Source organism: Podarcis tiliguerta, assembly GCF_965153285.1.
Source record: "Podarcis tiliguerta genome assembly, chromosome: 14".
In the NCBI taxonomy this organism is placed as follows: Eukaryota; Metazoa; Chordata; class Lepidosauria; order Squamata; family Lacertidae; genus Podarcis; species Podarcis tiliguerta.
Window position 1 is genome coordinate 37568997 of NC_139547.1, and position 26950 is coordinate 37595946.

General features: G+C 44.5%; 2 protein-coding genes across 8 annotated transcripts in view; one reads left to right on the plus strand and one right to left on the minus strand.

Annotated features, from left to right (window-relative positions):
- Nucleotides 1-592: 592 nt before the first annotated feature.
- On the plus strand, nt 593-25858 carry TELO2 (telomere maintenance 2). 5 transcript variants are annotated; one of them, XM_083412490.1, is made up of 22 exons: nt 593-739; nt 1311-1388; nt 1855-2201; nt 3978-4255; nt 5827-5895; nt 7587-7734; nt 8534-8636; nt 9188-9256; nt 10749-10890; nt 12178-12314; nt 13083-13171; nt 13780-13887; nt 14003-14091; nt 15074-15165; nt 15823-15939; nt 16250-16321; nt 16615-16785; nt 18011-18102; nt 19786-19885; nt 21087-21151; nt 22166-22281; nt 24847-25858. In XM_083412490.1, exons 3-22 carry the CDS (start codon nt 1870-1872, stop codon nt 24942-24944), a joined length of 2487 nt encoding a protein of 828 aa, XP_083268616.1. In that variant the 5' UTR covers nt 593-739; nt 1311-1388; nt 1855-1869; the 3' UTR covers nt 24945-25858. The 5 variants fall into 5 exon arrangements, with proteins under 5 accessions (XP_083268616.1, XP_083268615.1, XP_083268617.1 ...); XM_083412491.1 differs by lacking the exon at nt 593-739 and adding an exon at nt 875-1114; XM_083412489.1 differs by lacking the exon at nt 1311-1388 and having other exon boundaries at nt 596-928.
- The window catches only part of IFT140 (intraflagellar transport 140), an 87198-nt gene continuing 80826 nt past the window's right edge, over nt 20579-26950 (minus strand). The window contains exons 30-31 of one of the 3 annotated variants that reach the window (XM_083412488.1): nt 26074-26305; nt 20579-21316 (exon numbers count right to left, since the gene is read on the minus strand). In XM_083412488.1, the coding sequence (XP_083268614.1) occupies nt 26102-26305 (204 nt within the window). In that variant the 3' untranslated portion in view covers nt 20579-21316; nt 26074-26101. Of the gene's footprint in view, nt 21317-24826; nt 24918-25795; nt 26306-26950 lie in introns of those variants that run through there. The other 2 variants (XM_083412487.1, XM_083412486.1) reach the window with 2 other exon arrangements.

Consider the following 26950-nt stretch of genomic DNA (forward strand, 5'->3'; position numbering starts at 1 on the left):
GACTTCAAAGATGAACTAAATGTTGCACTCTGATTAATTACTTTTTAAAAAATAATAAAAATGAAACTGACAAGGCCATTGTAGAAGAGCCAGATGAGGAGCTGGTGCTCAAGACAGCAAGTCTTCGGATCGTTTTCAGGGTTGGGGGTAGTGGTTAAGAGTTACTGGGTTAGGTAGGATCCCAGGGAGCAAGATTCACTTTCCTGTTTAGCTGCAAAGCTCTCTGGGTTATATTGGCCAGCTCAATAACCTACCTCACAGGATTGTTGTGAGAATAAAAACGGGGAGGGGGACGAGCATACATGCTAACCTCCAAAATCCTTGGATAAAGAATGGGGTATGAATACAATAAATAAAATTCAACCCAACAGTGAAACCAGATTCGGGAAGTAACACACCACCCAGAGTCTCAAAAACGCCCTCTTCCGTGCTCTGGATCTATAGAAACTTTATCGTTACTGTCTCTTTAAGACTGGAAGGGATCCAAATGGTCCGCTTCTTCCAGGAGTGCCTGGAGTTGTTCAGCTCTTTAAGAAGAGACAGGGGCCGGACCGGGAGAGCGCGAGAGCTGCGAAGGGTCGCAAGCAACATCAGCAGATTCGACAGGCTCTGATCGAGGCGGCCGCACATAAGACAGGAGCGTCGAATCGGCTGGTGCTGTTTAGACCAACGTATTACCCGGCGTGTTGAGGACGGACCGTAGAGAAAAGGCAGCGCAACACACAGAGATAAACTTCCGGTAAAAATCGACGCCGCTGGTGGCTCCGCCGCAATTGGGCACCATAGAGAGCGCGAAGCAAAACTAGAATGACACGCGCTGACACACGAACTTCCGGTTGAGGTTCACCGGCTTGATTGGGTTTCCGGTCCACATGCCTGGAGAGTGTCTTGGGGGTCGCTGTTAGCCGTGGCATCATTTCTGCCCTTGGTGAGGCCTCGCCGGGGGGGCGGGCGGGGAGAGAAGGTGGGAACTTCTAACGGCGGGAAGCGAGGGGCTGAGGCGTTTCTCCCTCACGCCGAGCGGTCCTGTTCTACACGTCAGCGTGGGGATTAAGTCCCACTGAATTCAGTGAGCCTTACTTCCGAGTAGACGTGTCTTGGGTTCCGCGTTACGGTAATTTCCAGAGCAACAGCCGTGTTAGTCTTTTGCAGCAGCAAAAAGCAAAAGCAAAGCCCAGCGAAGAAATCTTGTGGCTCCTTAAATACTTAAGGCGTTTACAGTATTTTGGCTTAAGCTTTTCGTGGTCAGCAGCCCATTTCGTGAGGGGCGTTCAGAGGTGGTGCTATAATAAATGTGTTATGTCTTTAAGATGCCATGAGACGCATTGTTGCGGTGCTAAACCACTGCGTGTCTCCTCAGAACTGAGTTCACTGGGGCTTATTCCTAGGTAAGCAGATAGAGGATTGCAGGCTTAGGCTGAAGTTTCCTTAGGCCCACACAATACCTACACAGGTGGGAGCATCCTGAAGTTTTGTACTTGCATGTTTATTTAGGTTTTTAAAATCTCCGCTCCCACAAGGAGGTCAGGATGTTGGTGGTTATTATTACTTACTATATTTATAACCCACGTTTTCCACCAAGTAACTCAAGGGTACCAAGTCAGACCATTTGTCCATCTCGCTTAGTATTCTCTACTGATGGACAGCAACTCTCCACTGTTTCAGACTTTGAGTCTGTCCCAGCCCTACCTGGAGATTCTGGGGATTGAATCTGGGACCTTCTGCATACAGTGCAGAAGTTGTACCCCTGAGCCATGAACCTTTCCACTACTTCTGTTTAGGGGATAGTAATTACCAGCTCTACTTTCTCAAACCTTGGTGGTATTACTTACCAACCTCCTTGTTGTTTTCCAGAAGTGACCAGGATAAATGGATTCTGACTTGCTTCAAGTTCGTCATATAGTACAAGAAGCAATTGGCACCCTATCTGTTTCCAGAGATGGAGCCCAGATCTGTGAGACTTTGCGGACAATTAAGAGCTACCTTGGTGGAACTGAAAATCCACCCTCCATGAAAGAGAAAGAAGAATTTACTCGCAACCATTTTACTACCTTTCTGCAGTGTCTTATCAGTAACCTGAGTCTTGATTGGCTGGAGCAGTTCCAATCAGATGAAGATAAGGAGTTATGGGATTGCTTTTTCTTGGAAGGACCAGCAGACCAAACTTTTATGGTTCTTTTGGACACCATCATTTCTACAGCGTAAGCATGGCTACTATGCTGTGATCTCTAATTCCATAACTGTTTTGTGTTTAGGGTTCTCTCAGTTTAGAGGCCTGAATCCAAAGAGCCCAGTGCTAAAAGCACTTTTGCACATACAGGAAGACTGCTGATTTTTATTTCCGACAGCTGTCTCGCACTTCATCAGATGCCACTCAACTTTTCATAGCAGCTTTTTGGAGTAAGGTGGAATGTTTGAGCTGCAGTGGGAAGGAGGATCCCAAAAAGTCAAAATACATATGCAAAGGAGTGTGTTGTTTTTTTTAATCCCACTTGTAGGCTCAGTTCAGATGTGATTCAAAAATCCATTATTTCGTGCTGTGTGAATTTGCATAGAATAAACCTTGTGCTTATGCACTGTGTCTTCTCCCTCCTAGTTTGAGTCTGTTTGTAATTGCCTTGAAACCTAAGATGGGCAAACTGTAGTTTATGAGTTTGGATGTAATAATAATAATAATAATAATAATAATAATAATAATAATAATAATAATTTATTATTTATACCCCGCCCATCTGGCTGGGTTTCCCCAGCCACTCTGGGCGGCTTCCAAAAGAATATTAAAATACTATGATACATCAAACATTAAAAGCTCCCCTAAACAGGGCTGCCTTCAGATGTCTTCAGATGTAAGGGCAAACTAGTTTGCCACAAGCCATAGATGGAAGGCAATACCAAGGGGCTGAGGGTGTGCCTAATCATTCAGCCATGGTTTGGCATAACATCTGAACTGAGTCATTCAGATGTAACTCTATAGCATGGTTTTGCATGATGAGAATGAGCATGGCTAAATCTTGGTCTCATGTGCCCTCCTCTTCATGAGAAGATTGAAAGCTTCTCCTTTCCCTTTAAAACTAATCACAGATCCCTGTATGTTCTAACTTAGGAACTGAGGTTTGTCTAACTGTGGTTACTTAAAACAAACAAGACTCAAAATAATGTTTTTTAACTAGCTGCTGTTAGTGCAAACCATAGTTCACATGTTTAGAAATAACAGGTGATTGTGGTTAATTCAAAAAACAAAAGCAAAGGCTTTTGATCTTCTCATACATGCCAAGAAGTAGTGAAGAGGAGAAAGAGCATGATCCCAAGACTCATTTTCCTAATATTGAACTGTATTTTAGTGTTATTTCTGAACCTGGTAAATGTTTCAATATACAGCACTGCATGGACAGAACCCAAATATGCTTTTATTTTACCTCTCACTTTGCAAAAGATATTATCCTGATTCTTCGGTGCAATATTTTGGGCTTCACAGAATTTTGAATCCCTTAGTAAGGGATATCATCCTGAGGTTCAAAGAAAGGAGATGTGGGGTTGCAGGAGTTACACAAGAGTTATGGGATGAGAGTGTGGAAATAATTGTGGTGTGGATGTGTTTAAAGGAAGACTGAACTGCCATTGGTCAAGGATGCTATAATTCTTTCCTGTAGTTTGGTTAGATGACCTTTAAAATTCCTTCCAATTCTAAAGGTGGTAGCTAACAGAAATTGATGTTCCTTAGTTGATTTCAATGGGTGTGCTTTGAGTATAACTAATGTTGGATGCACCCTAAAATTCTATGATTCTAGAGCAGCTTGATGGACATCTGTGAGTCCTCAATAAACATTGCTTATACATTTTCAAGTCTTTGGCCACAACCAGGAATCATAGTGTGGTTTAAAAAAACCCCACCAGAATTGCAGGTGATGATGTTATCTGTTGAGTTGCTTTTTCCTTACGAATTGAAAATAAAGGCAGAAAAATACCTTTCCATGCAGGCCCAGTTTCCGTCTGAATAAAGTCGTTGATGTGCTGGAGCAGTTCCTGCAGAGAGCTGGACTGTCTGCTCTGATGTGGGAAGTCTGCAAACAACAAACACAAGCTGGCCCTTCAGTGCTACAGGAGGCCATCCTCAATAAGGTGGCCTGTCTCCCTGATCACCTAGGCAACAAGCTCCAGGAAGAAAACCGGCCAGTCTTCTTCCCCCAAAACTACTTCCCGCTGCTTGGTGTGGAGATGGTCCAGGTGCTGGAGAAGATCTCTGATTCACTGCGAGGTGAGATTTCACAGGATCTGCTGCTGCTGCTGCACTGACAGGCCGTGGCTAAGAATAACAAGTATTTAAAACCAGTTCTGAAATTAGGGGAGGACGGAGGGAAGGGAAGGGGACCCTTAATGAAATCTGCAAGACTTGCCACTGCTTCCTCCCAAATTTAGCCAAACGACAGGCTTCCCCACAACCTTTTGGAAACAATAGCTAAGGAGGTGTCAGAAAATAGAAAGGGGCCAGACTTTGCCTCTTGTCTTCCAAATAAAGCAGTTAACACAGGTGAAACTGGATGGCTGGTCTCAACCAAACCAAGCAGTGCATAGCTGAAGACCAGATTGCTGTCCTCAGCCAGGTACATAGTTACAGAAACAGGGGAAGGATCCTAGCTAGTGACCATTGAGTAGAGGTAGAGGACCAAATCATGTCCCCCCTTAGTTTTTTAAAATGGAAGCAAAAGGAACCCAACACAAAAGTTAGGGTGGAGGTAGCCTCTCCCCATTTGACTGCCTGTAATTTGAGCACTAGACAAAACAATAACTTTATGTCATGAATCTACATTGGTATAGTAGGAGTATGCAAATACTTTTGAGGTTTTTGTTTTTTTCAGAATTCTTTGTTGTGGATAATTTTTTGTCTAGATACTGCTTGATGAAGAGCTCTGTGAAGACCAAACTTACAAACTGAACTTGGTCCAATAAACTATATTTGTATTTCTTGGTGCCAACACAGTGATCACAGCTATCAAACTACATTGTTACTTAAAACAATAATCTGACACCCGTATATCTTTAGGTGCATGTGAATAATTAAAGGCAGAAGGTTGTGTGTGTGTGTGTGTGTGTGTATGCGTGCGTGCGTGTGCGTGCAGTCCAACCAAAATAAAGCACATTTAAATCCCATTGTTGTCAGTGTGAGTCTTAGGCCTAGAGAATTCAAAAAATCTTTTGCAGGTATACAGTAGTTTATTGATTTATATTGTGCCAGTGATGCAGATGGTGCTTTGCATCTATCTCAGGGTACACTGACCAGCCATGGCTCTCTGGAGTTTTTGATGGGGAATGTTCCCCGCACCCCTGGAGGGGGTGGGCCTTAGTGGTTTGCTGTGTAATCATCTGGGTCTGTGGTCATTCATGATCTCACAGAAATGGATTAGTTTTCCGAGCCTTGAAAGGAAGGCCAACCTATTTTGTGCAGAGCTGGCTTCTCTCAAACCTCATAACGAGGCTTTCATTGAGTAGTGAGTTTTATTCTTCTGAAAGGACTTTGTCATCCTCACTTGCATGGGCCCACTTTTCATTCTTCATGTTTAGCTCACTAACAGTTTCTTCTGGTGTAAGCTTTATCTGAAGAAGTGTGCATGCACTTATACCAAGAACAAACTTAGTTGGTCTCTAAGGTGCTACTGGACAATTTTTTATTTTTTTATACATAGCTCCAGGTTATTGATTTCCCCTGAGGACTTCCATTTCTATGCCAGTGCTCTGTTCATCTTCATGGAAGCTTTGCAGCTGGAGCTTCAGTCTCAGTTCTGCGATCTGATGGATTCATCGACTAATGTGGCTTTTCTTATATTCCAGGTGGCTTGGATTGCTCAATCTCCTTTGTGTCCCAGGTGCTAGGGAAGGTATGCATGCATGGAAGACAAAGTGAGTGCTCTTTAAAGCTTGCAGTAAGCCATAACTTCCTTTCAACATGTCTGCTTTCAAAGCTGCTTTCTCTCTGCTCTGTCACTGGTTGAATCAAACTGCAACGATTGATTATCACTTGATGTAATGATGCTTCAAAGAACTCCTGTGTAGGCTGGTTAGAGTGTTGCAGTTAGTAGTGTGGTTCATATGAACATCTGAAGCAGCTTTATGCTGAGTCAGACCATTGGTTGATCTAGTTGTGCCTAGCAATCTGTCAGTAGCACTCCAAGGTCTCAGGCAGATTTTCCTCCCGCAGTCCTGTTACCTGAACTGAAGTTGCCGGGGATTGGACTTGGGACCTTGTGAGTACAGAGCCTGTGCCCTACAACTGCTTTATGCACCAAGTCCCCAAGCTTGGCATATCGCAGGAGCTCATTTCACAAAAAACAGTCACACTCATTCTGAAGATTTAAGTGTATGTGCCTAATGAAGTGTAAGAAATTACACCATATCATAAAAAGTATTTAGCCTCTAGAGTTACAACTCTATGAAGATTATTGTCTTATGAGGAGGCTGGAGTCTCTGGAACCTGGAAATATTAAGCAACTTGATAATAGTGTTAGTTAATAATAACAACAAATGATGATTTGGGGCCACTGAGAATTCCAAGGGTTAATTCATGGAGAGCTTTTAGCTTTTCCAGATAACTTGATTTACTGTTCCTGCTGACTTGCCCTCTTTTCCCTGCACCCCCACCCCATGGCTTGTGAAGTCATTGGGTGCTACACCAGTGTGGTGTAGTGGTTGAGAGCGGTAGTCTTGTAATCTGGGGAACCGGGTTCGCGTCTCCGCTCCTCCACATGCAGCTGCTGGGCGGCCTTGGGCCACTTCCTTGAAGTCTCTCAGCCCCACTCACCTCACAGAGTGTTTGTTGTGGGGGAGGAAGGGAAAGGAGAATGTTAGCCGCTTTGAGACTCCTTAAAGGGAGTGAAAGGCGGGATATCCAATCCAAACTCTTCTTCTTCTTCTTGCATATCACAATAAACCACGTGAGGAAGAGACAAGGAAAGTCAGCTGGAATACATAATCAAGTTACCTGGTAAAGCTAAACCATGGTTTATTGCGGCGTGCATGAGCTGCAGTGAACCTTGGGTTCATGTGATTCCTTCCCCCAGACTGGAGGTTAGCCACCTCTGCTATGATGCATTCTTAGAAACTGTCTAAGTTATAAATGACCCTGACAGCCAGGCAGGTGGCCTGGAAGAGGAACTGGATGCTGGATAAACAGGGAGCATTGGTTTGATAACCAATTTTTCTTTCATATTCTATGTCACTCTTTAAATGACTTGATCTCAGCAGACATGTTGAACACTTAAGACTGAGCACTGCTTAAGAAAAGGCAGCTGTTATCCCTTTTTCAGCCACTAGGAGGCAGACTTTTAAAGAACAATGCAATGGAAGGAATATATAATGCCATGGTTTACAGTGGCAAAGAACAATGTTATATGATGTGTGAAGGGCATTCTTATTAAAATGTTTTTAAAAGCTCTCCTTCTCGAAGAACAGCAGGAAAGATCCCCCTCTTCCCACCACCCAAATTATCTTAACTATTGGCCAAAAAAATTAAATAAATAAGGAAGTAAAAAGGATGTTTGTTCTTCCCTTTCTGATTTCAAAGCAACTCCTTTTCTTCTTCTTTTGGGATGCAGAAGAAATCCTGAACGTGCTGGTGCCCCACCTGACGGATCGTACCCAGTCTGACTGCATCTGGCAGAGGATATGCTGGCGACTGGTGGAGAGTGTGCCGGATCGCTGGGTGGAACCTGTCGTCTGCGGCTTTGTTCAGGCAGCAGCAGGGTAAGCAGCCAAACCTCTGCGTGGAACGATGGGCGCATGCCATGCCTCCTTGTATCCTTGCAGCAGTTGAAAATGGTTCCCCCTGCACTACAAATTAGATTTCCTTTCAGCCTGCTCAGCTGGTGAAGTTTGAAAAGGAGGAAGGTTTATTTTATTTGTTTGTTTGTTTGTTTGTTTGTTTGTATGCCTCCTCATAAAACACAGCCCTTTGGGCAACTTACAATAAATGACTCTTCAAAACAAGCTGAATATAAGACCGTTAAAATATGAACTGAAACAACTACAAGAAAAACACAGGTCATAGCATCTCCAAGATGTAAAACACAGACTTAAAAACTGGAGAGAACCTGGCAATATAAGTTGTTTAGGTGGCCTGGGTAACGAGAGAGGTCTCTACCTGGCACTGAAAAGTCCATAGGGATGACACCAGGCAAGCCTTCCTGGGAAGGGAGTTCCATTACTAGGTGCCAGTACCAAAAAGGCCTTCTCTCTGGTGGTTGTCCATCTCTCTTTATTCAGTGGGAGCACCCCAATACAGCTCCTGAAAAGAACCTGAAAAGTTTGGTTAGGCAGAGGCTGGTCTTTCAGACATATTTGATTTGAGCAGAGAGACATCTCCCTTGCTTTTATCTGCCCTTATAGGACGGGAACTTGAATATTGCATATCTTGCTTTGCCAGTACATTCCAGACTTCTATTTGTGAATCATCTAGTCTTGTGATCCAGTTGCGATTTTAAAACAGCACCGATTTAGAAAAAAGACACTCATGGTTGAAATGTTGCTTTGTCTGTATTGCTAGACCTGCCGTGCTGTCACGATTGTTGGGGAATTTGGTTGTCAAAAGCAAGAAGGCTCAATTTGTGATGACCCAGAAGATGCTGCTGCTTCAGTATAGCTATCCGGTGAGAGTCCTTGGATGTCATTAATCAGGAGGCAAGCATGTTTGTTGGGATGGCATGATATGCTGTGTTAAGATGGGTGACCTGTGTTTTTACAAGTTGTGATGTTGCGGTGCTTGTGCTCTTGGACTTGCAAGTACAAGTTTCAGGGTGCCCCTTCTGAGGCAGGTTTGGGGAAACGTAGGCCAGCAGCATCAGGAGGACATCACATTGGCTAACCCTGGTTTAAGGAAGTAACCCTGCCAACCTGCTTTCTGACCGTAAACCTGTAAATTGCATGCACTGTTTTTCTTTTACAATATCAACACAATGCATATCGTAATGGTATACTGAGCATATTTGTAAATTTTACAATTACAACAAATTGGTCCACTATGAACATTCATGGTCAAGCTCCTATTCCCATATAATGATCTGAATAGTAGGTCACCCGGTTCGGTTTATAGTTCATAGCTTACCGGAAGATATTGAGAGAGTTTGTTCCTTTCTCAAAGGATCTGCTGTGATTTCCATTGTTTGTCATGCGTATGAGCTCTGTGGTTTCATTAATACAGACTATGGTGCTCCAGAACCTCCTTGGTTATCTAGCCCTGGACAACATGCGGCGTCTCTTACTGATCAAGGTAAGCAGGGTAACGGTTAGCAAAATGTATTTCTGTATATGTGTGAGAGAGATAACATGCAACTTGGTAGAGATCATAGGAGCACCTTCCCAGCCCTGTTATGTGTAATGTAATAAAAACACATCAGAACTAACATAGAATGAAAGAAGAGTGACCCCAGAGCCACTGATCTTGCCAGCCTGTGTTTCACTCCTTTTCAGTGTGCTAACAAATGAAAGGTTTAAGAGTGAGATAAATGGGTGGTCATTTCAGAGTGGCCTTTCTCTTGTCAGTGGATGAGATCTTTTCATAAGGTTGGCTCTCCCACTTGTCACAAGATGCTGGATATCCTGTGCAAGAGAGGACTTTCTAGTTCTGGGGAATATTAGATGTTGATGGAGCACCATTTCACTGAAACCAAGTTGGGTTCTCCATCCTCGCCTCTTCTGGTTTAGCTTGCTAGGGTGGGAAGAGGAGGCGATAATCACTAACCGACTGAAAAAGTTGGTGGGATTGCAGATGCAGCCATGTGTTCCTTCCAGCAGATTGATGGGAATGTTGTGTTTTGGCTGCTCCATCTGGAGGGCAGGGGGGTTGTAGCTGGGACTGTTGCAAAGAAAGACACACCCCCTCCTTTCTCCCAAGACATCCTGAGCCCAAGCAGCAAGCTCTGCACACACTGGTGGGACTGTCTCCCTGGAGCCCAACCCTTGAGAGGAGGCCTCAGATGGCAATTTAACCCAGATATGCAGGGCAAAGCTTTCTTAGTAAAGCACAGGGCAGATGATCCAAAGACATTGAGAGTTAGTGCCTTGACTAAGAGGTTCTGTACATCTTACTCCTCTTTGGCCCTGCTGGTAATTGGGGAGTCTTTACACCCCTAAATTTTGCTTCTGGATTAGAAGGGGATGACGAGAGATCTTTTTTTTTTAATAACTTTTTTATTCAAAACTGAAACAAAATATATTATCCAAAAACATATCATCCTTATTTCCCCCCATTTTTCCTCCCTCCCCCTCCCTCCCCCCCAAAGAACCCACCCACCCCTGCCCCCAACTTCCCTCAGTTCCAGTCCTTGATTTCTCTAAAAATGCTGTTTTATGCATGTTACACAGTTGCATAGATCCTCAAACTATTTAGCTGATTATTATCAATAAAAAGTTTGTGAATGTTTATTCAAAACCAGCCAAGGAGTCCAGTTCGCTTTGTTGTATCTTCAAATACTTTGTAAAGGGTTCCCATTCATCTTTAAAGTCACAGGTATCCTTGTCCCATAGCTTGTATGTCACGAGAGATCTTAACCAAGCTTTTAAGAGGCATAGGCCTGGCTCCAGCAGAAGACTCCCTCATACAAAATGGAATTGGGTTCATTGGCACTTACTGTGAAGGTGCCTCCTCTGGTGGGCGAAGGGAGTCGGTCACTGCTGGGTTATTATGCTAAGAGGCCCAAAAGGAGGCTTGTGGGGACGGGCAGAATGACATGTTGAACCCGACATTCAGGCTTCTAACGCAGGTTTTGAAAGAGCTGCTGGAGACCTGGGGAAGCAGCACTGCTGTGAAGCACTCCCCAGTGGAGCAGCAGCTATACATCAGCAAGGCCATTCTGATCTGCCTCTCTCATCTGAAAGAAGCAGAAATACTAAGCGACAGACAAGGTAAGGGAGAGAGAAAAGGACCAAGCTGGCATCTTGGGCCGCTGGGCCTCAAAATCTTTATGGTGGAATCTGGGTGACTACCTTGGGAGATGCTCACAGGGTGGCTGCAGCAATTGGTTGTATCCAGTGCCGGTCTTACTCAGAGTATACTTATTGAAATGAATAAGCCTAAGGTTGCCCTGTTCATTCTCTTCAGTGGGGCTATACTGCACAGGACCACCATTGGATAGAACCTATTATCTTGGTGTGAATGTCATAAAACTGCAGTTTATTGAGATGTGGTGAGATCAGTAGGATGTCTTGCCAATAGAGATCAACTGAGAAGTAACCCAACATAAGGTGGGATAGTCCACCTGCGGCAGCCTTCCCTAACCTTGAGACCTCCAGATGTTTTTGGCCTACAACTCCCATCAGACCCACCTAGCATGTGTGTGCTGGCCGGGGCTGATGAGAGTTGTAGGCCAAAGTATCCGAAGGGCTGTAGGTTGTTGAAGGATGTTCATGGGATGGTCATGTGCTTTGAGCTTGGAGTACTGGTGCAGAGTGTTGCTTATGATAAGTTATTAGTGATGGAAGATCACAGGCCTGTTAAGGATTTTAATTTTGACCCATGGGAAGAAACAGGCCTTTATCTGTGGATCTTTGTGCAACTCAGCCAGTATGTACTGTGGATCAGTACCCAGCTGGGTTCTCCTGTTAACATTAAGGACTCTTTTTTTTAAAAAAAGAGTGCAGGTTGTGGGGTTGTTTTGTGTGGCTTCTGTCGTGTAATGCATTGGTACAACAAGGTTCAAGAAAAGGTACCATATACCTTTGAGTCAATGGAAAAGGAGAAAAGAAATGGATCTCATACTATTATGCTGCATTGTATACTTCTTAAATAAACAATGAAAATTCTTTATTTTTCTGTAAAAAGCCAAAAAAGACTAGCACATTTATTATGAGTCTGCCTCATTAGATCCATCATTCTTCGCAGACCATAAAACTTTTGGAAGTAATACATTTTGTAGCTATTAAAATGTTTTGTTTCTGTTTTAACCTGTGTTTAGTTGGCTACTCCTTTGAGTAGTGTAGCCCCACCGCTAAAAAAAGAAGAAAAGGAAAGTTCAGCACTGTCTTCTTCTGCTTGCATTGGAAAGCCATAGCAGATGGTTCAAAAGATGCCGAAATATATATTTGCCCCATTGTGGAAAGCACAACACCTGCTTATCAGGTTTTAAATATGTCAGAGCTGGCTATTGTGCTTTTTGCTGAATTTTCCTGGTCACCTTCTGCTTGTCCTTCCAGAGCTACTCACAGTCATGATGGAAGGGATGAAATGTCACCTGGACAGCAACTTGCCAAAGATCCGCCATATAGGGATGGTTGTGGCCGAGTGCGTCAGTGCCAGGGTAATGTCTGAAGGACCTGCTCTGAAATTTCAGGTGAGACAGCCAAGTGAACTTTCTGCAGTGTTCGGTTGTGGCAGGGAAAAAATCCTTTAAATATGCTAGTGGAATATACCTTTGGTATTGTGTCCCAGCTTCTGCCATTTAAAATTGTTGTGTGTATATGTTTGTGTGTGTGACAAAGAGAATGGTTCTGTTTAAATATAATGGGAAATCAGGATTTCCCACCATGTGAACAAGTCTGTAGGAGTCTTTGCCTCTCGGGAGGAGAGCGCAAATTTTTGCTTCTGCTTTTAGAAAGGCAACATCTCCTTGTTAGGTCCAAACTTGGGGGACTGGCTTGCAAGACTGTGGCTTCAGATCCTGGCTTTTCCCCCCCTGAAACCACAGTTGAAACAAACCATGGTCTTTCAAATCTGGTTGTAATGGGCAACTGTGGATTGTTTCAAAAATGGAAGCAAAACCTTATGTCTCCTTGTGGCTGTACAAGAGGCCGGGAGGGAAAGTATGCAAGTGTGAGGCTTGTTCATTCATTTAGCAGGAAACAGTGGTTTCCTGTTATGTCTGAATCCAACCAACATTTAGTCGAGTCTGGCCTTGCTTTTAAGCAGGCACCTGTCTCTTGTTACAAACCTTGCGGGTCAACCTGTTTCAACCATTTTCTGAGGTGAAACAACAAGCGCCATCCCAAGAATGGACTTAGTAAATCAAATTACGGCTGCCACATGCCTTTATCCAAGAGCCAACCTGTGTACTAGTCCCCTTATTCTATCTTAATGTTTTGCTTTGTTCTCAATGTGTTAGTATGAAGAAGATGATGAGATCAGAGATTTAAAGACCTTGCTGATTCAGAGGCCAGAGCAGATTCCTGACAGTAATTCCCAGAGCATGGGGTAAGTTTTTTAGACTCCTTCAGCTTCAACTTGCACTGGCTGCTTTTTGTCATTGTTTTCTCTGCTGGAGACTTTGGCCTACTTAACACATTAAGCTAAACCATAGTCAAAACTAATCTGCGTTAATTTGTGTGGTGCTAAAATACACTTTGTTGAATAAGCCAGGATTATAAACTGTTTTGATCTAACCTTGTTTCAACAAAGCATGGTTTAAGCTAACCACAGTTTGTCCCTTTCAAATGTAATCATAAACTGTGTTTGATTTAAAATAGGAAGCAGGTGTTCCCAGACCTCTCACCATGGCTATGCCAGAGGAGGGGGAAAAAGGGAAAGATCACGTGAGCCAAGAAGCTCTCTGCTGCACTAAAAGATGATAACTAAAAACTAAAGCATTCTGTGCAAATGGGATCTTTTAGTCTACAGAACAGTTTTCTTATTTCTTTGTGGAGTTTCAGGACATAACGTCTGGCATTTTTAGAACCCAGGCTAATTTGCAGCATGTTTATATAATAGTTATGTTTTCACCTGCTGTTGCACCTCTTTCCTATTATCAGCATGAGCAAGACTTTTCCCTCGGTTGATAGGAACTTTTTTTTTTGCTGCTGCAGGAACAGCAGACCAGCCATGACACCAAGCACTATTCTGAAACCCAGTGTGAAACCACAGCCAAGTGCTTCTGAAGGACTGGACCAGGGGGATGACTCTGAGCTTGATAGGTATGTGGGAAAATGTTGTTGCCGAGCAAGAAGATAGATACAATGTGGGATCTTCACACTGTGTGCATGAATCGAAGCTCATTTGAGGAAGAATTTAAATTTGTTTCTTTTTCAGCGATGATGACCTCGTGCCATATGACATGTCAGATGACAAAGAACTGAAGAAGACCAAGGCTCCCACCTATATCCGAGACTGTATTGAAAGTAAGAGATAAGGGATAGGACGGTATGAAGTCCATAGCATTGTTCACGTGACACACTAAACCATAGTTAGCATGACAAGAGCAAGTAAGAATGAGCCGCAGTGAGCTATGAGCCTTCAGACTTCCCCTTCCCCTCCTCTCATTTGACCAGGAGAAACAATTTGGAAGCGTTTGTTTCCACTTTTGCTTAACTGCATTATCCAGACCAGCAAACTGTGACTGACACGAACTGGATAGTTTCAATCAAGCAAACTTCAAACCATAGTTACTGACGCTGGCTTGTTTAAACTAACCATAGTTAAAATTGACCACTGCTTCTGGTCTGTACAGCATAGCAAGCTATGGTTAATCAAATACAGAAGCAAAAGCTTTGGAACACCTTGGAGGAAGAGAGAAAATGTGCCATGCGGCTTTATCATGGTTGTTCAAGTTGTGCAAGCCTATGGTTTAGTGTGACATGTGAACTAGCTTTCTGGGATGTTTCGTTTGTTTCTATGCCACCTTTCATTCAAGAAACTGAGAACATTGCAGTGGCTCTCAACATGTGTTGTGTTTCCTGGTTGATGTAAACACATTTATTGCCCGTGAAACATCCTGTGGCTTTTCTGTTGGGCTGACACATTCTATGCCTTATTCAGAGCCTCCTGCACTTCTTTACTATCTCCTGTCTCCCAGACTAGGGCAAGTCAACATGGTGCCTAACTGATGGGGCTGGACTCCAATTCCCATCATCCCCTAACCATCGCTCATGGGCTGATGGGTGTTGGAGTCAAGCAAATTTTGGAAGGCACCTCATTGGCTACTTTTGTCCCAGACCTATCTATGAAAGACCGCCACAATTATTTGCAAACCCAAATCTTTCAGTTTAAAGCATATGATTGCATGAACTTTCTGCATAACGTATATTCCTGATACAGCATTAACTTGACTGGACAACTGGGAAGTCAAATGCGAGATTCCTTCTCCTCTTTTCTTTCTCTCAGTCCTGACTGGTCCCGAAGATCCAGACAAGTATGAAGCCACAATGAGTACCCTGGAGACTTTGATCCGAAGGAACGTGGCAGCTGCACGAGAAGTAAATGCAAATTCCTCTTGGTTTGATCTTGATTCGGCTTTAGAAATAACCAATGAGAACTTGTTGGGGCTCAGGGGCTTGCCCTTGACGAGTGAGAAATACAGGAGGGTGGTCCCCTTTGCTATTCGAAGGGAATGACATTTCTCTGTAGTTATGGTGGCGGCAGTTGACTTCTTTGCTGTCCAAGGCAAAATAGCGTATTTGGGGTGTGAGGGGGGAAAGACGCAGTTAGGACTTTAGATCATACACCCCCAAACTCGGCCCTCCAGATGTTTTGGGACTACAACTCCCATCATTATCTCTAGCTAACAGAACCAGTGGTCAGAGGCGATGGGAATTGTAGTCCCAAAACATCTGAAGGGCCAAGTTTGGGGGTGTATGCTTTAGATGATTTCCAGTTGCTCTGCACATACGTTGAAGCTCATTGGCAGTTTAATCAGTCTAGGCAACCTTGGTGATCTCTTGAACACCCAACTTACGGTGTCATGGTGGCAGCCGGAGAGGGGGACTGTCATCTCCTCCCTGACCCCTGCAAACTTTTTATTACACTCAATGAGACCAGCTGACTCTCAACTTAACCTGCCTGAAAAATCAAGCCTCTTGAATGGCTAAGACTTCAAAACACACGCACATACACTCTTTGGTATTTTTGTGCAGGTGAGCGTGGAACTGGCAAAGGTCCTGCTGCATCTAGACGAGAAGAGCTACATAGAAGGCTTTGTGGGGCTTCGTCAAGGCGCTCTGGTGGCCATCGCTGTCACAGACCCAACACCAGTGAGTCCTTGTGCTGTCTTTGGTTCTGACTGCAGGGGCTGAGGAGCTGCAGCTGGCCTTTCTTAGCCAGGCTTGGAGAGGGCCATTTGAGAAGCTAGCTAAGGGGCTGGTAAGAAGAGGAGATTGGTAAAGTTGCACTAGGCAGACAGGGAAGGCATCTTACTAGGAAAGAGCAGGAAAGCCATGGGCAGAAGCACTGGAATATAGAGGTCTTTTCCTCTGCCCCTAGCTTGCCAGATTGATGGGGCAGCTTGTAAGACTAAGGAGCCACAGAACACCTCTAAACTCACCTTTGTTTTCTGTTGCCTAGGTGGCCAAGTTTCTGACCTCTGAGTTCTACTCCCTGAACTATAGTCTCCGCCAGCGCATGGACATCCTGGATGTAAGTGGTCCTTTTCCAGCATATTATAAGCAAGCCTTATGAGAGGTAGTGTTGCATTGCAGCTAAGAGACTGAGTGACCTGTCGGAAGCTCCCCAGTTCATCCCTCACCTCTGCCATGAAGTTGTGTATATGTGAAGTTCTGACTCCCGCATCCCTTATTTTGCTATTGTAAATGGTTTCTTGTAGTTTGAACGATGCTCTGTGTTTTATATTTGCTGTCCTTGTGAAGCGAGTGGGATGCACTGCACCTCCAGGCTAGAAGCGCCTGACAGCTTCTTGTCTATTCACTCAGGTGCTGGCCAGAGCAGCCCAGGAACTCTCTCAGCCCTTTTCTCCTAAAGCAAAGCAACTTCCTAGTCTGAAACAGCCCAGCATCCAGATCCTGCCTAGCAACAGCTCTTCTCCAGACTGGCAAAAAGTTGTGGATGAAAGGATCCGAAGCAAGACCAGAAGGTTTGCAAAGGTGAAGCCAGGAAATGCAAAACTGCCTTGAGCTGTAGCAGGGGGCACATCAGTGCAGACAGACGAGCTGGTCTTGTATTCAAGGGCTTAAGAAATCCAAGAAATATGGTTTTCTGTTTAGTTCAGGCTTCCCAAACTTCTGGTAATGGGAGGGGCCATACATTCACCTACCCATATGGAGCAGAGTTCTCTCTTTGTTCTGAAGGCCTTCATAGAAACTTCCTTTACTCAGCCTAGGAGAGACAGCAGCCCATAATATTATTAGGGTCTTGTTTGATCGGCTCTCCTCAGCTTTCAACCCCCACCCTCCATGTCTTTAAATTATAGACCTGTTTCGTCCTGTCCTTGATCTCTCCTGATAGGACTACATTGGTGGAAGCACCTTGAGAGCTCTATCCCTGATCTGGTCAAAGTAACAATTAACAATTATATTAATTCAGGTGACCTGTGGCTCCTTCTGAACCACCACTCCAGGATGCAGATTGTTTGCCTTAAAGAGCCAGTCAACACAGCAATGAAACGCTTAGCATGCTTTTAATTTCAAAGGCACACCTTGTTCCAGGAAAAGAAAAGCTATAGCATATTTTTATTTTCATCCTGGGATGGGCCTCCTGCCTCCAATGGTCATCTCAAGGGAGGACAACTTTTCAGTCCAATCTCCCGTCTTTTATTGCCTCCATATTTCCCTCCCACGGATCTGTGCCATAGAAGGTGATGCAGTACAATCACATTCCATGATTGGGTCCTGCCCTCCACCACCAAACACCACTGCCCCCCCCCGACATCACTTGATTTTGAGTTAAGTTGATACCACCTGAAATTCAGAAATAGATGTACTTTCCCTGTCTGTGGCTGAACTTGGTCATAAGATGTTGCACTGCTAACCACAAAGGTGCTTAAGCATTTCAAAAGAAACTTCCCTTTTCTTACCTACGGGCAAATGGCAACACATTTCATGTTTCAGACACCAGTGCCCTTTAAAACTGATGCTAAGCTGATTAACTATGTTTCCAAGTAATCAAAGCATTACCGTGGATCTGGATTGGCATGTCTGAAATTCATAGAATTGAAGGGGACCCTGAGAGTCCTACAAGGAAAGCATATTGGTCTGTTTAAGGGAGAGTGAAACAAAACATTGCATTCATGAAGCCTCTTCTGGGGTCTTCGTCAAGTCTCACTTGCTAGTGACGGTTCTCCTGCCTGACCTTTCATTTTGTTTGGAACAGGGCCAGTCCCAAGCAAAGCCACCACCTGCCCCCAACAGATTTGGTCCAGTTGCTGGTCATTTCTTTTTCCCGCTTCTTCGGAACTTTGACAGGTGAGGCCATTTGCATTTTCATGTCCCTAGGGCTGGGTTGTGTTATCAGAGGCGTGCATGGAATACATTTTGAATACAGTGGTGCCTCGCAAGACGAAAAGAATCCGTTCCGCGAGTCTTTTCGTCTTGAGGTTTTTTCGTCTTGCGAAGCAAGCCCATTAGCGGATTAGCGCTATTAGCGCTATTGACAGTTTAAGGGCTATTAACAGCTATTAAAGGCTTAAGGGATTAGCGGTTTTGCTGCTAAAAGGCTTTTAGCAGCTTAGCGCTTCAGAAAAAGGGGTTTGGGAGCGGAAAAAAACCTCAAAAATTTTCGTCAATTTTCGTCTTGCGAAGCAAGCCCATAGGGAAATTCGTCTTGCGAAACGCCTCTGAAAACGGAAAACCCTTTCGTCTTGCGGGTTTTCTGTCTTGCGAGGCATTCGTCTTGCGGGGCACCACTGTATCTCCTGCAATAGCACCCATTATATTCATGGCTGAAATTTATCTCATTGCAGAAAAAGTAAACTAGAAATCAACCAGGTGTGTGATTCAGGTTTGGTAGGTCATGGGCTGTGTGTCTGTATTCCATATTAACAAATACACCAGGCATTTATATTTAAACAAACAAGTAGTTTAATTTAAACAGAGTACAGGACTTTTTCTGTCTTTTTATTTTGCCACTCCCAACAGCTCCAAGAGCCAGAACAGTCCAAACTCTGTAGTTCACCTTTTCATTTGCAGGACTGCTGCAGCAAAAATGCCCAAAGGGTGCCTTTGCACCCAGGTCCTTGGCTCCTTTTGGAATTGCTGCATGTCTGTTCTTGCTCAGCTTCTGAAAAAGAAGGCTCTGTCTTGGCTCCTGGAATTCGGTTCTCTTTAGCAATAGCAGACGGTGCCTGATGGAGAACAACTGTTCTCAGCTTTTTGTAAACAGCAGTTATGATAGGAGCTGGGAGCTGCAGTTTAAGACCAAGGCTTGCTGCTTCTTCTCCTTCTCTTTCATCATCATCATCATCATCATCATCATCATCATCATAATAATAGTTAAACAAATAGAACAAATTGCTGTCCCAGGAAAACGTGTATATCAGGTGTCAGAAGTGTGTCTTCACACAAAGGAAACCAATGAAGGTTCTATATACAGTGGTGCCTCGCAAGACGAAAAGAATCCGTTCTGCGAGTCTCTTTGTCTTGCGATTTTTTTCGTCTTGCGAAGCAAGCCCATTAGCGGATTAGCACTATTAGCGGCTTAGTGGGCTTAGCGGATCAGCTGATAAGCGGCTTAGCGGATCAGCTGTTAAGCGGCTTAGCGGCTTGGGAAAAAGGGGGGGGGGAGGAAAAAACCCCGCAGGAACTCGCAAGACATTTCGTCTTGCGAAGCAAGCCCATAGGAAATTCGTTTTGCGAAGCACCTCCAAAACGGAAAACCCTTTCGTCTAGCGGGTTTTCCGTCTTGCGAGGCATTCGTCTTGCGGGGCACCACTGTATACACCTGTGTGTGGGGGGGGGGGGAATTCCCCAACCTAGGAGCTGCCACAGAGAACGCCCTCTCCCACCTGGGCCAACTCCCTTCCCAAAACTTTTGAGGGTAGTGGAACAACCAAGAGGCTCCCTTTGCTGATCTTAAAACCTAAGGGGGGTTGTAGGGAAGGATACCATCTTTCAGAGCCAGTTAGAACATTCTCCCTCTCTGCTTTCCAGGCCACTGACCACCTTTGACCTCTTGGGAGATGATCACCTGGTTTTGGCCCGGCTGACACACACCCTGGCAATTCTGATGTACTTCGCTGTCAACACTGTGGTGAGGATACTAGAAAGGCCCTTCCAAAGTACCTGAGAAGTACACAGTTGCACGTGTTTGGCTTTTGGCATGCTGTGGCATCCCACCTTTTGCCAAAGGGAGCCAGTGAACACTTGCTTGGCAGACAGGATGTGAGGGGGTGAAGCACATGGTGTATGCAGGGAGTTTTTGAAACTGTGTGTGGTCTGATTTTGGCTCTGAATTAGCAGAAGAATCAGGCAGAAGAAGCTGCTCACCTTTCCATGCTTCACTCTGTAACTACCACTGGCTCTGGGACTTTGCTTCCCTCTGCCCCTCTAAAATCAGGGTGGGAAAGTTGTGGCCTTACAAATGTTGCTGGACTGTAGCTTTCATCTTCCCTGACCACTAGCCATGCTTGCTGGGGCTGGGAGCATCTGGAGGGCCACAGGGTCCCTGCCCCAACTCCAAAAGCCAGGTGCTCTCAGGATTCTGCATAAGCTGCTTGGTTTTAGAACTGCAGCAAGAGCCAGCAAACCTAGTGAATGCAGGTGGGTGGAACGTCCACTTTTGACACAACTCTCAGTCACTGTTGCCTTCCCACTCTTCAAGCACTAACATACCCGATGGCCTCCCAAGATCGAGTCCTTTATCTTTGATTGGGTCCAGATTCCTTGGCCTTGCAAGCAACTCCAACAATGTGTTCAATAGGGAGATATAAATACGTATCCCACAAAATAAAAAAACACAATTTGACAGTTTATTTAAACTTCAAATGTGATGCTCTTCCGTTTTTAGAATGGATGTCAATATTTCTTAAATCAGTGCATGCCGAGTTTCCCCCACTATGCTCCACCTGCAGGATGTGGCGATTCCCCTGCCTCCGCCCCCAGGTATGAGGCAGTAGTGCCTTCAATTGTGGATGAGCCACTGTTACCATTCCTGGTCTCTCAATGTTTGAAGCCAGGGCAGACTTTCTGAGCGAGAGTGGAGGAGGCTGCTGATCTCAAGCAATAGCCAGCAGTACCGTTAACAGATGGCAAATTGGCTTTTCAGTACAATTCTATACAAAGGAGCAAGTCCCATTGAGTTTGGTGGGGCTTACTCCAAGGAAAAGTGACTATGGGATTGCAGCCTTTGCTTATATCTTTACCATTTGGATTTTCTGCCTCAGAAAGCAAAATACCCGAGGCTAACCATGCAATGCCTCTTCCATGGATCCTGATTTGTGTGTCTCCTCCAGGTAGCAGCTGCGATGGGGAAGGCCCTGCTAGAGTTCGTCTGGACCCTGCGCTTCCACGCAGACACGTGAGTTCCTGGGAGCATCGTGGTGGCAGTGGGAGGGTCCCTCTGCACCCAAAGCCAGGGAACCCAATCAAGTGGGGGAAGGAGTTTGTTCTCTTTGCCCCATTCTCGCCCTTTGGGCCCCCCAGTAGTACCAAGATGCCAGAGCCAGGTGGGGAAGAGAAACGGCTACAAAAAGGGAAAGCCAGGTTGAGTAAAACTGAGGCTAAGAGAGTGTTTCAAGTCACACTGCCCTCCTCACGTTCTTGAACGAGTCAGCCATTTTCATAAGCAACACCTTCCAATGTTTGAATGTGAATGTGCTGCAATCTCAGGCATGAATATGTCATTATTATTAATTTATTAATATGTCCCCTATTTATTTAAACAAATTTAAATAAATTATTTGTTGGTTGCTTTTTCTTGCCCAAGGCAACTCCCAAGTAATCTACAACCAAACACATGAACAAATCGTGTATAAACATAGATGTACTATGGACAAATTTAACAATATTTTGAATTCAGTTTTATAAACAAATGTATTAGGTTAAATGTAGGTTAACTACAGTGACGATCTTGTAATGTTTATAAGTTCTGGGTTTTAAAAATATTCCATATGGGCGATAGTTCGTTTTTTCCCTTTTCTTCCCCCACTTTTATGTCTTGTTTTGCCCTGTGCACTCTCTCTCCCTTTCTCCCTCCACACACACAAAAAGAATAAATTTTAAAAACCCATGTAGATACATTAAAACCAAGGAGGGGGGAGGGACATCCCACCCATACTCTAGGGAAGCAGCTTTAGCTACAGCTTTCTTGGTGCTGTTCTTTATGCTCCAAAGAGCAACTAGAAGCTGTGAGTGGGACAGAAATCTCCTGAGTTCAGCTCTGGGTAACTCTAGATGCAATTCAGTTTGGTGACTCCAGCAGAAAAATGAAGCTAGCAAAGCAGAAGGCGGTGTCAAGGCCACCAGCTATCAGTTGGGTAGGGATGAGATTCCTTCCTGCTGGCTTTCACAAGGGCACTCCTTTTCCCTGCAGATATGTGCGCCAAGGGCTTTTGTCATCTGTCTCTTCCACACTCCTGAGTGTCCCTGCTGAGTGCCTTCTGGAGGACATGACGGAGGAGCTTTTAGAGACCCAAGCCTGGCTGGCAGGTGAGAAGTCACTGTGAGAGCAGGCCGTTGGCAGGGGTTGTGTTGCGGTCAACCCTTCTCTCATTCTCTGATAGTGGCGAGAGGCAAAGAAGCTACATCCCAGGCTGGAATTTCTCTGTCCTTGTTCCCAGTGTGCCAGTTTGGTCATGTGAATGGGTGTATGGAAGTGGGGAATTCCACTGGGCCATTTTTCTCAGCGCCCTCTCCACCCCCACAAGCAAAGGAGGATACAGCCAGTCTCCAGTCAGGAGAGGGCAGTTGAGCATCTCCTGCGTGCCCAGAAATGCAAGAGGTGATGCAGCCTGACTCAGATTTCATTGCTGAAGGGGCGAGTTGCCAGGAATCAAGTGCCACGTGTCCTAGATAAGCTCAGAAGCCTTCCCATTTCTGCCCTGGGTTGCTTTCCCTCACCATTTGGATCCTGAGAGTGAGCTTCCCACGGGAGCTGGAGAGGATGTGACACCAACACAGCTAGTCTTTGATCCCTGGACTGGCTGCTAGAAATCTGTGCCCTTAAAAGGGAAAAGGGCTGCCATGGAGCCTAAAGATTCCCTCTTTTCCCATGCCATGGTGTGTGTGGAGGAATAGGCTTTTGCTGTCCTCTAGTGTAGCCTGCTGAGCAGTGTGTTGAGGCTAGTCTGAAAGGAGATGGGATGCATGGTCCTGGGCTGATAATGCTCAGGAAGGCAACTGGATAGGTGGAGAAGAGTCTTCCTGGGCTGGTGCTAAGATCCCATATCCTCCTTTGCAGATGGAAAGTATTGTGCAATGTGTGAAGAATGGGAAAAATTTTCAGAATATATGCATAATTTAGGTGAAAAACAAATAACGCTTGTAACGTTTAGCGAAGCTTTGTAAAAAAGAAAGTTAAAATTATGGATTGAAAGCAGATTTAATTTAAGAAGTAGATAGATAAGAACTAAGAAATGTGTGGAAAATTGAGAAGGGAAGGAGTACCAGCCAAGTTGAGGGAAGTCAAAAAATGAGAGAATGGTTTTATAAATTGTTTGAATTGTATTAATTTGTCTTATTTGTAAACTGAATAAAAATTATATTTTTTTAAAAAAAGGAAAGTATTGTGCAATGTGAATAGGGTAGGATTTGCATACGCAGTCAAGGTGTGGAGGGGCAAATTCATCACATATTTAAACATCTCTCCAACCATGATGACTAGAAACTTTGGCCTTGTGGGTAACATGTTGCCTGGCTCATGAAGCGCTAAAGGCATATGGAAAGGGAAGGCAAGAGCTAGTGGTTTAGAAAATTGTGACAGCACAGAGGTTTTGACTTTTATTTCTTCTACTGAGCTAGCCATCTGCTTCCACGGTGCACACTCTCTCGTTAAATGAGCCTTTGTTACATTGGGGCAACTGCTGATGTTAATCATTTTGGACCACAGGCTGCCCTCAGAACTGTGTTCCATTCTGTCATTTTATAAATAGAGGGGGGCTATCTGAGTGAGTCATGTACCCAGACTGACCTAGTGCTGGGCTTCAAGCGCTTAGCTTGTGCGCACAGGATTTCCTCCCACAGACTCGCCACTCTTTCAGGCTCCCCTCTGCTCCGACATCCTGATTTCCACTTTGCAAGACTGTTAGAAATACAGAGCTGCCAGCCACCCCCTCCCTCCCCCTGGTACAGTGCCTATTAGCTGCCTAGCAAGCAAAAATTCAGTAGCTGAAATTTATTCTGTCCTGGCATCTGTGTGTTGGGGGGAGGGAATGATTTGCCTGCTGCATTTCTCAATTCTTAATATATCTGCAGCTGTTTAAGGTACAAAAACCTAGCCAGAACAAGACCAGCAAGCCGAGTTGATGGGCCGTATAGCACAGTGCTTAAGACAAGGAATGATGCAAGTGCCACACCAGATGCTAACTTTTCTGTGTGGTATGAGGACTATTTGTGCTTCACAGTGCAAAGAAGTGCAATACCTCATTTCATTAAGTTGCCAGTTGATAAAAATGCACCTGTACAAAGTGGCTTATTGTTGCTCATGCATTGTGCAGTTGGAAGCATACCTCCGAGTAGGATGGCAGGAATTTCTTTCACACACAGATAGGTGCATGCCTGAAATGGCTTTATGGAAGTCACCACTTCACATAAAGTTTTATGCAAAATGTGGCTTTGTAAATTTGAGCTGGGTTTGTGTGGGAGTCGGGCTTTAAATTCGTCCTTTAAAACTAGTTTAGAGGTAAAGAATCTGAAATACTGAGCCAAAAAAAGAGCACGTTCCAGTGTTCCCTCAGTTACTCAATGTTAAAACTCCTCCAATCTTTACTTGGTCCTGTGGTTAAAGAAAACAGACAGCTGCTGCAACTTTATTTTGCCAGCATCTAGTGCTGAGATGTTTTGGTTACACAGGGTAACTGTGTAAAAAAGAAATGTTGCTAAATAAAGTTTGGTCTAAAATCAAACAAGCTGGATATTTGGAGAGCTGGGGTGGGGATAACTTCCTTTTATTGTTCCTTTACTGAAGCACACTTGACAGTTCAACTAATGCTTTACAGGGATTTCCTCGAGCCATTCTTTCCTCTCCTCTTGTCTCTCTTTTCCTATTTTCTGCAGATGTTGCAGAGAAGGACCCAGATGGTGACTGCAGAAGTTTGGCACTGCAGAATCTGCTACTGATGGAAAACCTGAAGAAAAAAACTCTAGAAACCTGAAGGAGGGCTTGATGATGGAGATGCCCTTTGCCTGCTCCCTGTCCAGCTGGTGGCTCAGAATCTGCCCTGTCTCTGCTTGGAGGAAAGGAAAGGAAGGAGGACACTGAGCTGTAAGCCATAGATAGGTAGCTTAACATCTGGGCTTGGTAGCAGAGCGTAGTTGAGTATGCATTTGTTGTTGGTGTGGTGGTAGTGCTGCTTTTCTGCAAACACACACTTGTGTGTGCATAGGCTGACACTGTAGCCAGGACAGGAGCAAAGAGACTATTTACTCAGTGTTCTTGAACCAGGTTAATATGAGTATGTTGCAAAGGAAAGGATCTACGCCAGCTCCTAGAACCTGTGTGTTGTTCATCTCATCTGAGCTCTGGATAGGGCATGGGCTCTTTTTGACTTTGGGTCCTTACTGGGTATCATGCATTAACTTCTGTTTGACTTTTGTGCATGACTCCAGTGACCAATGGTAACACAGCAGGACTCTATTGACTGATCAGGTCTGATAAAATGGCTTGAAAGTGCTGTTAACTCAGTCTAAGATGTTCACTAAACAGAGGACCGGTGCACAGGTCATGTGGCTCATCTGCCAGGAGCAGATGAAGTCATTTCTCCTAGCACTATTTCACACACACTGCAAAAAGTGCACTCTCAACTTGCACTAAATGCGATTCATTTTCTGCAAAGTAACCAAGAGGAAAAGGGGGTGGGGTGAGGGAAAATGGAAGTCATGTTGGATGCTCTGTTTGATTACATCAGATTTTCAAACAATGTGTTATGATGCTTACATCAAGGTCTGTTTTGGCCCAAACCTCTTGGTCTCTCATCTTTTCTGATATATAAAATTATTCAAGACGTTTGCGTTTCCCAAAAATGTAATAAAAGTACTAAAATACCTGAAAGTGGGCTAAAAACAAAAATGGCTATCTTAAACTATACATATGTTTACCACTACTAACTTGCTAAGAGATGCACAAACCTCAACAATTGGGCAGTGCATTCCAACCGTAACATCTTAGAAAAAGCCAAGCATACAGTATAGAGAAACTGGCTTCTCACCAGTCTATTTACCCCTAATAAAATGAGGCAAGGCAATCTTTTGGCTCTCCTCTAACAGTGCAGGAATAGAAGTTACCATCTTACAGAGACCAAGCTCAGACTGCTTAGGAAGCCTCTGCTTCATCAGCCACTTCGTCTTCCACTCCTTTCTCCTCCATGCTGTTGTGGCGAACCCTCTCTGGGGCAGTGTTTCGGCTGAGAGGAATGCCCAGTCCCCTGTGGACTGCCTCCACAGTCTGTTGGCTCACATAGTAATTGAGGTTGACGCAGGGAATCTTTTTCCGCAACTCTTCTAGGTACCGGTAGGCCTAGGGAGAACAAAAAGTACGTCCTAGTCAAGGGTTGTTCTCACATGAACAGAATGGTAAAATGAACTAAAAAAATCTACCTCCAGGTGACTGTGGCACTGACTAGCTCTTTTAAGCTCAGACTGTAACCCGTTATCTGCTTATACTGGAACAGTGCAATCATAACCACAGATTTGAGTTGTCTTTGGGAAACCATATCCACAGGTTTTCAGCATTTGACTAAGGAGTTTTCTAATAGCTATACCAACAGCAGAAGGGTTGTGAGATGCTGGTTTTCATTAGCTGTATGAGTGATTCCCAAGGCTCCATGATATCTAGAATTTGTATTCCTTCATGATCATATAGCTACAACCTGCATTAAAAGGCTGGAAGCCAAGAGACAGACTTTTTGTAGATGTTACAGTGTATAGGTAGATGTTACAGAACTGTTAGCAATACTAGTTGGGAAACCTGGCATTAGACGGCTAATAGTCCGGCGGGATCTGTCTGCAGAACAGATTTGCTGCCAGGCAGTGTCTTTTAATGCAGCTCATTTTTTTGCTTGAATTCCATGTGACTAGAGAGCACCTGGCTGTTCCAGAGCAGCAGTTCCTTTTGCCCACAGCCAGTAATTCTGCCTTCCCTATTTTACACTAGGTCATGTTG

What these genes read in the sequence shown, in the direction of transcription:
- TELO2 (XM_083412490.1), top strand. Translation starts at nt 1,870, where the DNA reads ATGGATTCTGACTTGCTTCAAGTTCGTCATATAGTACAAGAAGCAATT. An exon ending in CTGTCACAGACCCAACACCA is followed by an intron (nt 15,940 to 16,249) that starts GTGAGTCCTTGT and finishes TCTGTTGCCTAG; the next exon opens with GTGGCCAAGTTTCTGACCTC. An exon ending in AGACCAGAAGGTTTGCAAAG is followed by an intron (nt 16,786 to 18,010) that starts GTGAAGCCAGGA and finishes TGTTTGGAACAG; the next exon opens with GGCCAGTCCCAAGCAAAGCC.